The sequence below is a fragment of the Podarcis filfolensis genome (genome assembly GCF_964270895.1).
Source record: "Podarcis filfolensis genome assembly, chromosome: 8".
Taxonomy (NCBI): Eukaryota; Metazoa; Chordata; class Lepidosauria; order Squamata; family Lacertidae; genus Podarcis; species Podarcis filfolensis.
The window spans coordinates 38,396,791-38,409,372 of record NC_139611.1 but is presented as its reverse complement, the minus strand read 5'-3'; the positions used below and the strand labels follow the sequence as shown (position 1 = coordinate 38,409,372).

General features: G+C 46.0%; 1 protein-coding gene across 1 annotated transcript in view; it reads right to left on the bottom strand.

The window, feature by feature from the left end:
• Positions 1-1,044: 1,044 nt before the first annotated feature.
• Positions 1,045-12,582, bottom strand: part of ATP2C2 (ATPase secretory pathway Ca2+ transporting 2) — a 42,620-nt gene continuing 31,082 nt past the window's right edge. Inside the window, exons 17-27 of the mRNA XM_083626239.1 lie at positions 11,574-11,730; positions 10,049-10,219; positions 8,756-8,853; positions 8,598-8,648; positions 7,103-7,269; positions 5,997-6,065; positions 5,454-5,570; positions 4,671-4,818; positions 3,568-3,663; positions 2,267-2,408; positions 1,045-1,532 (exon numbers count right to left, since the gene is read on the bottom strand). Coding sequence (XP_083482365.1) covers positions 1,408-1,532; positions 2,267-2,408; positions 3,568-3,663; positions 4,671-4,818; positions 5,454-5,570; positions 5,997-6,065; positions 7,103-7,269; positions 8,598-8,648; positions 8,756-8,853; positions 10,049-10,219; positions 11,574-11,730 — 1,341 coding nt within the window. The 3' untranslated portion in view covers positions 1,045-1,407. The remainder of the gene's footprint in view (positions 1,533-2,266; positions 2,409-3,567; positions 3,664-4,670; positions 4,819-5,453; positions 5,571-5,996; positions 6,066-7,102; positions 7,270-8,597; positions 8,649-8,755; positions 8,854-10,048; positions 10,220-11,573; positions 11,731-12,582) is intronic.

The following is a 12,582-nucleotide window of genomic DNA, read 5'->3' as shown; positions in this document are numbered from 1 at the left end:
GTGGAGAACCTTTGGCTTTCCAGATGTTGCTGAACTACAACTCCCATCAGCCCCAGCAGGCATGGCCAGTGGCCAGGTAGGATAGGTGGTGTATTTCAGCAACATCTGGTGGGCCAAAGAATCCCCACACTTGGGGTGCACTGAGATATGGGTAATATTGCATCAATTTCCCTGATCATTATGCTGTCACCTCTGCCCAATTTTCTTACATTCTCTTTAACTCTGTTGTGTTATGAAACTGGCTTTTTGACTGATATAATGGCATGGCATGCTAAAATTCACACCAGTCAGCATGGTGTGGTAGAACAATGAATGCCCCTGGACAGTACTGCAAGTCCCGTATCCTTTAGCACATGCATGCTCCTCTTCCCCCATTATTCCTCCCATGAAGATAGCAGGAAAAAGTTGCATGCTAGAATACTAACCCAAATTTAATCACTTCCAAGATTTTCTGGGTTTTTGCTTCCAAGATTTCTGGGGGTGTAAACAGTCCCCTCCCCCACCCAAGAATCAAATAACATAGAAATGAATGGTAAATATGTGCTATGTTCTATTAGTTTCCTGGAAGTGGCTTTTATATCATGCAAAAGCTCAGATATAATGCAGAAATTAACAGTTAGGGAATCATCAGGGAAATGGAATAAGCTGCCATGTCAGTGCAGCGTTGCACTACATAATCTCCCAAGGTATCTTCCAAACTGATTCCTGGGATAGATGTCTCATATGGAACCTTCTTCCCTAGCAGCGAGATTGGAGAAAAAACGAACCCTGGTGTGACTGAAGCCTTCCATCTCAACAAGATTTACCTGATATTATTTGTTTTTCTTCTTATCTACCTCTCCCTCCAAGGAGCTCAGGATTGCAAACAGGTCCTCTATGCCCCCTCCTCATTTTATCCTCACAACAACCCTGTGAGGTAGGCTAGGCTGGACATGGTAATTGGGCCAAAGTTGCTTGGTGACCTCAAAGGGAATTTGAACCTATGTCTCCCTGCACACACACACCCAGCTTTCAATCCTAGTCCAATACTCTCAACGACTACGCCATATTAGCCCCTATAAGGCACATTTTATTAACAAAAGAAGTAATTGCAACTTAAATAAATAAAGATGGTGCTGTGGTTATTTCATTTGGTTCTCCTGCTCCATTCTCTGGCCCTGCAGAAGACACTCTTGTAAGCTGAGAAGTAGCTGGGAGCAACACAAGCCGCCTTTCAAAACTATAACAATGGACTGGACGGTGACAGGGAAGAAATCTGATCAGTGGGTGACAGGGTTGGGATGTAGAGATGGTTGGGAATTTTGAGAGGTACTGTATAAAAAGATCCACTTGTCCCCTGTGAATTGTCCTAGATCACAGTTCCATTCCAACAGCATTCCACAACAAGGGAAGTCCGAGTTATTTTGGTCACACAGCTTCTAGTTGGATGTTGCTGTCCGTCTTTGATGGGGCGCAGCAATATTTCTCACACACTTTGATCAGTTCAGAGAGGAAGAAAACCGAAGAAGCCAGGGCCGCGAGGAACAGCAAATCTACCAAGGATAGAGAGGGGAAGAAAAAAAGACTCAATCTGTTGCTGATATACAGGCAAGGACCACATTCACATTAAACAGTCATAGCTTTTCCCCAAAGAATTATGGGAGCTGTCATTTATTAAGGTGCTGAGGATTTTTTAAGAGGCTTGTATTCCCTTCCCAGAGCTACAATTCCCAAAATTCCCTGGGAGGAGGGGTTGACTACAGCCGATGCAGGGTCCTCCAGCAGTTAATGGACTCCAACTCCCATCAGCCCCAGCCAGCATTGCCAATGGTCAGGAATGATGGGAGTTGCAGTCTGATAATATGGAGGGCATTACAAGGCTGTTAGGAGTCGGGGGGGATCATAGTGCTCCCACTAATGTCTTTTTTTGGTGGTGTGGGTGTAATCAGGGATCAATTGGGCTTGTATTCAGAAGAAACTAGGTTGTTCTGGGAGTTTGGAGGGGTGGGGATAATTTGGTTTCCCAAGCCTCAGAGGGGAGAATTCTGCTCATCATCATGCCATCAAATGAGGTCAGGGGCTCCTTGGCAAGTACAGCTTCAGCTTGTTCCCCCTCAAACCGCCCCCTACAACTGCCCCCTAACAAGACCTATATATTCCCACTGCTATTGTGTCAACCTTCCAAGCTCCCGAAAAAGATGGGATAATTGTCGGCCACAGCTACACACTTAAATCTTTTGGAAGAAAAAATCCAATCCTCTTTCAGAGCTTCAGTCATCAGACTTACCTAGTGCTCCTAAATTCTCCGTCTGGAAGATCTTCTGTAGTGGAGGGATGTAAATAACAGCCATTTGACCCAAAATAGACCCCAAGACAGAATACAGGAACATGCGGTTTCGGAAAAGACCAATTTCTAGTATCAGTTTTGTCTGGAGGAGGGGAAAAAATGATAATTGGGGTGGGGAAATAGATCCAACTTTACACATCTCTCCTTCATGAATCTAGCCTGTTATTATCAAAGCAGCTTTTGGGCAAACTCATATGATAGAAATAAAGAGTTTGGAAAAGATCTTGGAGGTCAACTAGCTTAATCTTCAAGTGAAGGATCTGCAAATTGGGATGTAATTACAATAACCCTGACAGATAACCATCCAGTCTCTGCTTAAATACTTCCAGCGATGGAGAACATCCATTGCCCCAATTCAATCCAATGTGATAGGTAGATGTTGATTACAGTAATTGTAATTTGCTGGTTTTTTACATCCCTGTGAATTTCCTTTGTCTCAGTATGGCCACACTCTGGGGTGAACTGTAGGCTGTCTATTGACAAAACAACAACAGTTGTATTGATAACACAGGCATCCTGGTGTTTCTAAGCCGATTTTGCTAGATAGATTAACCTTTGATGTACGGTAATTACGGTATACTTCATCAGTGGATGTAGTCCATGCAAGCTATGCTATAACATTTGGATGTTTCCCCATCCCAGCTGTAATAAATTAGTTAGTCATTAAGGTTCTACAAGCCTCTTTGTCATTGATATGAAATTAGTACCACCCATTTAAGATGTTGTCTGTGTCCCCCCCCCCCCCAGGGAAGAATGGCAAACCAAGTTGATGGACTATGCTGAAATGGCAAAATTAACTGGAAAGCTCAGGAACCAAGAAGGCAAGAACTTTAAAAAAGAATGGGGGAAATTTATAATTTATTTAGGAGATCATTGTAAGCAGATGAAAACATTAGCAGGATTTTAATCTCACTTGTAAGGTAACAAAGACTATAGACAATTTAGATGGATAAAAAAATGTTGATAATGGACTGATAGGCAGATGTAAATATTGACATTAGGAGGATGGAGGGGAGTCATGAGATTCAGAGTAATCTCATTATGCAGATTTTTAATAGATTTTGTTATAAGTTTATATCTTTTAAAATCAAATAAAAATCATTATTTTTTAAAAAAGATGTCCGTCCCTTGGCTTGAGAGGAGGAGTTCCCTTTACTAACACTTTAAGCATAAATAATAGGGCATCTTCTTTTGCTGACAGACACACTCTCTTTGGGCTTAGCGACCAACAACCCTCTCACCTGGGAACGACATGTCAGGGCGTTGAAGAGGTCAAAGAACACAAAGCAAGTGAAAGTCATTGTTGTGGTCCGTGGCGTTATGCCACTTTCCGGGATCTGAAAAAACGCAAGTGAGAAAACTCAGTCGTAAGAGAGACGAGGGAGGGAGTGTGGCTCTTTGGAGAATGCGCAAAGTCAGCCCTCCCATCTTACAATGAGCCCTTTGTTTGTAAAGTCACAGTCACCTTGAAAGCTGGCCTTTCTTTTTTAGAGGGAAGATTAGAAGGCCCTGCAGTGCCAAGCAGCCTTAAATCTATATGCGATGATTGATGGGCTACAGGGAAATAATTAGAAGCCAGGCGAAAAAAGAAGAGAAGGAGTGTTCTGTAGCCCAGTCTTACTGCAACCTTATGATTTTGATTTGCAGTGTGTGCTGTTTTCTTACAAGGGTGAAAGACATATGATTGGAAGAGATATCTATAACAGAAGAAAAACCCTGCTGGGTCAGACCCATCTAGTTTAGCATCCTATTCTCGCAGTGGCCAGCCAGATAGCTAAGGAAAGCCCCAAAGCATGGCTTGAGCACAACTGCACTCCACCCACCTGTGAATCCCAGCCACTGGTATTTGGAGGAGTCACTGCCTCTGATACTGGAGGTACTGCAACCATCATGACTAGTAACCCTTGACAGTCTTGTCTTATTCTCTTTTAAAAATGCTTCTTTTGTTATAACCAAATTTATGCACCGCTTGTTTGTAATAAAGTGGCTTACACTAAAGTCACATGCTAAAATTATCAATTAAAAGCACTTTTTAAAAGAGGTATTTAAACACCTTCAAAAGATGATTAAAATCAACAGTACTCTGCAAAGAGATTTATTCCCAGAGTGGGTTAAAAAGTCCCTCTAACAAAGGGAGCCCTGGTAGCCCTGGGAGGGGAATAGGGAGCGTCCTAACAACTCTCTAAACACTTTAAACAAATTCAGCTCCCAGAATTTGGGGGGGGGATGGGGGAACTGTGACTGTTGAAAGTGTTACCATAGTGCTTTAAATGTATGGTGTGAATGTGCCCTTAGTTACTGCTTGTTTGGAGCACAGGTGCAAGTGCCACATCCTCTTTCTCACCTCTTTCCAAAAGACAAACATGGTTCCACTGATTATAACGGTGGCTGACAGGAAGATCTTCAGAATCAGAGACCTGCTGAGAATCGTATCGGTGATGCTCCTTGGAGGTTGCTTGATGGCATCTTTGTCCACCGGTTCAACACCCAAACTGTTTGCCAGGCCCAGAAAAGAAAAAAACACAAAAAAACCAAGCCATTGTTTTATTAGCACAGATTCATTAGTTATTTTATTTTTCTGGGAATAAATTTGCAACTTGCACAAGGAAACCACAATGTAAAGTATTCAGTAAACAGCCTGTACTGACCATTCTGTTTCCTCTGGAATCTCAGAGTTCTGTGACTCAAGGACATCAGTTGGGCTACAGCACTGTCAGCCCAGACAGCAAGCTGATTCCCAAAAGCCAGTCCTTACCCACCAAGTCCAAATGTCCACCTCAGAACCCACTCACTGGTCCAAACGGTTTGTCTCTGGTCCAACAACATTGCCTGATCTCCAGCATCCTTTTCCTGATTGGAACCAAGCTACTTTCTAACACACACACACAAACCAAATTTTGGCCCTACCACTAGACCTCCAAGGTTTCTTGGTCCAGGGCAGCAGAGAAGCCAGTGCCATCAGAGACAGAGTCTCCAATGTTGGATCTCCTTCTCCTGATGTCAGAGCTGTCGGAGAGGTAAATCTGCAGTGAGGTGCTCTCCCAAGAACCTTAAGTATTTTAGAAGAGAATTGCGAAGGCTTCCAGTGTGAATCCTGCCCCCCCCGCCAATCTTCCTGTGTCCTCACCTTTGTGCTGGGGGCCCATCCATTATGATATTGATCCACAGGATTTGCATAGCGTTGAGCGGGTTTGGCAAATTGAAGACTGTTGACAGAGCGATCAAACTCAGTGCCGAGATACTCCTGCCGTGAACACAAAGAGTGAGTGAGTTAAGTCTTCATGGATATTCTGTGGCCCCGATGGCGGTTGATTCTTATGTGGTTTAAGCAGTGGCAGAGGAAGCCACTTGGGCACCCAGGGCGGTGTGTGGTGCCCATAGGGGCAGGACACTCTGTGGGGCCTCCAAGGAGTCTGCCTGCCTCCTCCCACTCAGCCGCCCTACAGCTGAGGGGGAGGCGGGGGGCGGACCATTTGGGGCAGCATGGAGCCTGCGGGCTCCCAAGCCACCACGTCACTCCAGGAGGGACGCGTGGCTCGGACATGCTACAGGCTCTGCAGTGAGTGCCACCTGGCATTTTGTCACCCTCCTCAGTGATGACACCTGGGGCAGTCCGCACCCACTGAATCCCCCTTCCTCCACCCCTGGGTTTAAGTTAAGAACGACTTACGTGCTGAGCTGAAACCGAACAAAATTTTTAATGTTGTAAAAGATGCCCTTCCCTTCCTCGATTGCACTCCTGTTGAGGAAAAAGGAATAGTGTGTAAACTGATATCCATTTATGGGACAACCAAACTCTGGATTTTGGGGGAAGCAGGAACTGCCAGTGCTGCTGAAAGTGCTCATCCACACTTTGTTTCTAAGCACAGCCAGGTCCATGGTTTCAAGCTCTATGTCTCAGCAACTTTTTCTCCTTGCTGCTTTCCCCAGGAAAATCTGCTCTTTAACACTGAATTGGAAGAAACAGCAATTTGGGGTTTCCATGGACTGCCATTTGTTCCGATTCAGAGGTAAAGAGAAAGTGCCAGAGGGTCGTGGTGGTAGTGCTTGGACAGGGAGCTTTAAAGTGTTGACATGTGCCTAGAAACACAGCACAAAAGGGAGTCTGGATTAGCCCTAAGTGCAGAACAACCAGTGAGGCAAAGTTGAATTGGCACCACGTATTTCACAGCAGGGGCAATGACGTCATTTCCTGAAATGCTGGTGGGAAGATAACGAGGAGGGAGCCAAGCTAACCTCTCTTGAGAAAGAAACCCACAATGTGGGAGCAGCCACAGAAAAGACTCTCACTCTTTGGACCACCAACCATGCTTTTGATATTGATGGTCATTCTAGGGGTCCTACCAGCATGTGTGCATAGCCCTCATCTTGCCACAATCCAGCCCCTCCATCCAGCCAAAAAACAACAATAGCAGGTCCAGGATGGAGGCTGTTTGTGCTCTGTGCTGTATGTCATGTTTTATCATCCTGGTTCTGCCACAATCCAGCCCCTCCATCCAGCCAAAAAACAACAATAGCAGGTCCAGGATGGAGGCTGTTTGTGCTCTGTGCTGTATGTCATGTTTTATCATCCTGGTTCTGTTTTCAGGTTAGAATGCTGTTGCTTGTGGTTTTGTTGCTAATGTTTTGCACTCTTCTTCCAGAGAACTTATTTTTGGAGGTGTCTCATAAATATAGTGAATGAATAAATCAGCTTCCCCTGCTGAAACCAATGTAGAAGCCAGAGCAAGATGAGAGATGCTGGGATGTCCGATGTGCCTCTTAAGAGCCACCTACATGATGGTTGAGAAGTCGTCATCGACAAGGATCATGTTTGCCGCCTCCTTGCTGACATCTGTGCCCGCCTGCCCCATTGCAACCCCAATATCAGCAGATTTCAGAGCCACTGCGTCATTCACTCCATCTCCCGTCATCCCCACAATGGCACCAGTCTGTTGCAAAGCCTGTGAAAGTGGCAAATGGATACAAAATTCAGCACGTATCTATGTGGTATGATCTTGGCTTCTCCAGAATATAAAATGTCAAACGCAGTAGTTCTCTAACTTTCAATAAAGAAAAAAAAAGTAAATTAAAAACAAAAAAACAAAATGCAGTACACAGGAAGACAATCTGGAGAGATTAGCCATTTAGAATTTGGGCTTTCAGCAGCAGTGGGAATTAACAATTCTAGCTGAAAGGATAAATGGGGATTGGTTAAGAAACAGGCTTTTATTAGGTATAATTTTGCTCATGCAATCAGTTTTAATTTAAGGATGCATCTTCATGCAAATGTGATCAGCAGGATCAAACCCAACCAATAATATGAAGAAGTGTTGAATGTTGCCAGGAAAAATTCCAGACCAGCCAATCAGGGCACACATTTTTTTTATGCTGCCTGTAATAGTCCCAGGTCAGCCAATCAGGGTACTTACAGAGGCTCACTTAAATGAAGACATGCCTACACCTGATTACCACTTTCATGATCTTTACAATACATGACCAAAGTGACAAATCAGCAAATCACCCAACCCTCGAAGATCACAGCAAGTGAGAAGTGACTGTGCTTGGCTAGACAATTGTACCAATGTCAACCAACAGGAGCAGCAACCACCAAAACAGAGAGAAAGGCAGGGCTCATTTCTCTCCTTCGTGAGACAAAGGGATGTGGAAGAGTAGGGGGAAATGCACAGATAGTTTCAGGAAACATTGAATGCATTTCCACTGGTTATTTTTTTAAAAAAAGCAACTACCGGTAATAAGTTTAATAAATAATAACGATGTAATTCACTGCCTAGGTGCAGCCTTTTCCCTGCCAGTTGTTCTTCAGGTGTTACTGGGCTACATCTCCCCTTAGCTCCAGCCAGTGTGGCCATTCTCAGGGATGATGGGGATTGTAGTCCAAAGCATCCAGAGGGCACTGGATTGGGGGAAGCTTGGCCTAAACCAATAGATCCAGAAACTGGACTTTTCCAGCTGTATTTTGTGGTGGTTATTGCTAGAAGATGTAGTTCTGAGCATTGAAAGGCAAGGAAGATACACCTTGATTTGCAATTGCCGCTTCAGTTCTCCTTTATAGAAATTGATTCCCCGACTCCCTTATCTACGGCAAAGAACCAGCAGAGAATGATTCCCAGAACGAGTTGCAGGAAAAGAGAAGCTGTAGAAGGAAAATGGTAATTTGAACAGAAGTGGGCAAATCAGAAGCAAAGTAGTGACCACCGTGGTGCAGAAATCAGAACTAGCTTCTCCGGTAAAGGGACAGACTTGTGGCTTGTTTGGGGTCAGCAGATACCTTTATGATTTTAAGTTTGTGTTTTGGACTTGTTCGGAAGAAGATGGAAACCTGGGTGATGAGGAGAGAGAGAGAGAAAGCAGATCTATGTGAGATGGCTGGGGTTTTAAGAATGAGCACACACCATGCGTTTTGGAACCCCTTCAAAGCGCCATTACATTTTTGACAGTTGATGATAGTGCTGATTCTGTGGTGTTCTCCAGTTCCTCCCCAGACATAGCTTTCATTTTCCCATTGCAGAGGCCGATATTTCGTCCTATGAAGGAAAGGGAAAGGATATGGCTGACCATCCCAATTGAGGCAGAGACGGCATTTGACAAGGGATTTCTGGTAACTCTGACAGAAACATTCCACCAAAGTCTATTTCTAGGTCACCAAGTTGTCACCTAGCCTTGCCCCTGGAGCATCTTGAACAGCCAAAGGCAAATCCAGCCTCGTGGGAGCAGAGGCAGATATCTGAGATACAAAAAAAAGTGTACAGCAAGAAGGGAAATGGGAAGTAGAGATAATCAGCTGCGATGTTCAGCGCGATACAATGAATTGTGCTTCAGTGTAAGCAGAACATAAGAAAAGGCCTGCTGGGTCAATGGCCCATTGAATCCAGTACCCTGTTCTCACAGTGGATGGCAAGATGCCTTTTGAAGTCTGCAAACAGAACCTGAGTGTAACAGCATCCACAACACTTGAGCTCACCAGTGACTGGTATTTAGAAGCTCATTGCCTTTGACAGTGGAGGAAGAACATAGCCATTGAGACTAGCTGGCACTGGTAGCGTTATCCTCCATGAATTCTCCTTTAAAGCCATCTCAGTTGGTGGCTACCATTACTTTCTGTGGGAGCAATTTCGATCATTTAACTACATGCTGTGTAGATAAGACCTTCCTTTTGCCTTTGGCTTCATTGAATGGCCCTGAGTTCTGGTATTATAAAGGTAAAGGGACCCCTGACCGTTAGGTCCAGTCGCGGACAACTCCGGGGTTGTGGTGCTCATCTCACTTTATTGGCTGAGGGAGCCAGTGTACAGCTTCCGGGTCATGTGGCCAGCATGACTAAGCCGCTTCTGGTGAACCGTAGCAGCGCATGGAAACGCTGTTTACCTTCCGGACGGAGAGGTACCTATTTATCTACTTGCACTTTGACGTGCTTTTGAATTGCTAGGTTGGCAGGAGCAGGGACCGAGCAACAGGAACTCACCCTGTTGCAGGGATTTGAACTGCCGACCTTCTGATCGGCAAGCCCAAGGCTCAGTGGTTTAGATCACAGCACCACCCGGGTCCCTGCTGGTATTATAAGAGAGGGCAAAAGAAAACAACCAACTCCCCACTAGCTGCTTTCTCTCCTTTGTGCACAATTTTATACACCTCTTTCACATCTCCCTCCTTTACTTGTCCTTTCTCTAAAGCCCTAAGCCCAAAATGTTGCAAGAAGGTGGCACGGTTTATCTTGCTCACCAATAGCGAGGGCTGTTTCCAAGGCATCTCCAGTTATCATTTTCACCGAAACACCCGACTCAATGAGGACTCGAACAGCTTCCTTCACTCCATGCCTTGGAGGGTCGATGATTCCCACAAGACCCAAAAATGTCAGTCTGCCCAGTTCTGGACCGGAAGCCAGGGCAAGCACTAGGAAGGAGCGGAGAAAGTGACAACAGATCAGGTTATTTCACGCTGCCACTCAGAAAGGGAAAGAGGCATAGCTCAGTGGTAGAGAATCTGCAGAAGGTCCAAGGTTCTCTCCCCAACATCCCCAGGTAGGGCTTAGAGTGACTCATGACGGACAGTGCCAGTCTGTGTAGAAGATGATACTGAGCTAGATGGACCAATGGTCTGACTCTGTATACGAAAGCTCCAGATGTGGTTGGACTACAACATACGTCAGCCTCAGCCAAAATGGTCAATGGCCATGGATGATGAGCATGCAGGCCAACAATATCTGGAAGGCATCAGGTTGGCTACTCCTAAGCTAAAAGAACACAAGCATGAAAATACCCCAAGTCAAGAAGTGCTTGGTTCTTATAAGCCCAAGTGAGAGGGGTTTGTGTGTTCCCCGGGTGTTTCTGGAATGGGCAGAAGCTACACAGCAGCATAAGGTAGGAAGGCATAGTGTAGCGGTACAGGCTCCAGGTGGCAATGTGGTTGGGCTGTGGCTCAGGGGAAAATGGTCCAACCTCCAGCAACTCTGTGTGAGGCTGCAAATGTCCCAGATGGCTTAGGTCCAGACTATCTGAAGAAGTAGGGGACAACAGAGGACGAGATGGTTGGACAGTGTTCTCGAAGCTACAAACATGAGTCTGACCAAACTACGGGAGGCAGTGGAAGACCGGACTGCCTGGCGTGCTCTGGTCCATGGGGTCACGAAGAGTCGGACATGACTAAATGACTAAACAACAACAATCTGAAGGACCAAATTCTCCCATACAGACCTGCCTGGACTCTGAGATCTTAAGCAGAGGCCCTTCTCTCAGTCCTGCCACCCTCACAGGCATGGGAACGTGGGAGAGGGCCTTCTCAGTGGCTGGTCTCAGGCTTGGAATGCCCTTCCTAAAGAAGCTTGGCCAGGTCCCACCTTGTTGTCCTTCTGCCTTTGGGGAACTGACTGCTTTTAAGGAAATAGCTCCTAGTACTATGCTTCCACCCACATTGTTCAATTGCTTTTTAACCATGACATGTTCTTAGCTATGTGTGTTTTATCTGTATTTAATTTTTGTGATCTGCCTTGAGACCCAGAAGAATGTAAGGATGATACTGATGGCTCTTGAAGACGCACGGTTGGTCAGTGTCAACCGTTCTGAGCCAGAGGGGCCAAGGGTCTGACATGGCATACGGCAGCTTCCTCTGTCCTTCAGCATTCAGGTGCCTGGTGTTTGTGTGTGTGGAATAACAAGCTGGAAGGGATGCAGTCCAGATGCCCAGCTTGTCAACCCACACAAGACTCAAGCAAGCATAGGGGTGGGATGAGGTACAGCCATGAACTGACCCCTCAGGCCAAGTGATCCCATGTGCTTCTCTTCCTGAACATAGACGGACTTCTGCTGCGGTGTCATTGGGAGGGAGATGCCGCCACTGTTATACATGGTGCAATGCTGCATCACTTCTTCAAAGGCCCCCTTCATGAAGTAGACTTCTTCTTGTCCCTATGAAATGAGGAAAAGAACAATTGAGGAAGGGCCATAGCCTAGTGGTAGAGCATCTTCTTTGCATGCAGAAAGTCCTGAGATCTGTCCTCAGCACCCTCAGGTTGGGACACACACACACAGAGAGAGAGAGAGAGAGAGAGAGAGAGAGATCGATCACAACATCTCTCATCACAACATCTCTCATCACAACAAATCTCCGTGTGTTGTGTTTTGCCTAGTTCTACCACAGTGGTAGGGATGCGGGTGGCGCTGTTGGGTTAAACCACAGAGCCTAGGACTGGCCGATCAGAAGGTTGGCGGTTCGAATCCCCACGACGGGGTGAGCTCCCGTTGCTCGGTCCCTGCTCCTGCCAACCTAGCAGTTCGAAAGCACGTCAAAGTGCAAGTAGATAAATAGGTACCACTCCGGCGGGAAGGTAAACGGCGTTTCCGTGCGCTGCTCTGGCTCACCAGAAGCGGCTTAGTCATGCTGGCCACATGACCCAGAAGCTGTACGCCAGCTCCCTTGGCCAATAAAGCGAGATGAGCGCCGCAACCCCAGAGTCGGTCACGACTGGACCTAATGGTCAGGGGTCCCTTTACCTTTACCACAGTAGTACCTCTGGTTACGTACTTAATTCATTCCAGAGGTCCGTTCTTATCCTGAAACTGTTCTTAACCTGAAGCACCACTTTAGCTAATGGGGCCCCCCACTGCTGCCGCACTACCGCTGCACGATTTCTGTTTTCATCCTGAAGCAAAGTTCTTAACCCGAGGTACTATTTCTGGGTTAGCGGAGTCTGTAACCTGAAGTGTATGTAGCCTGAAGTGTATGTAACCCGAGGTACCACTGCATTTTCTAGATCTACA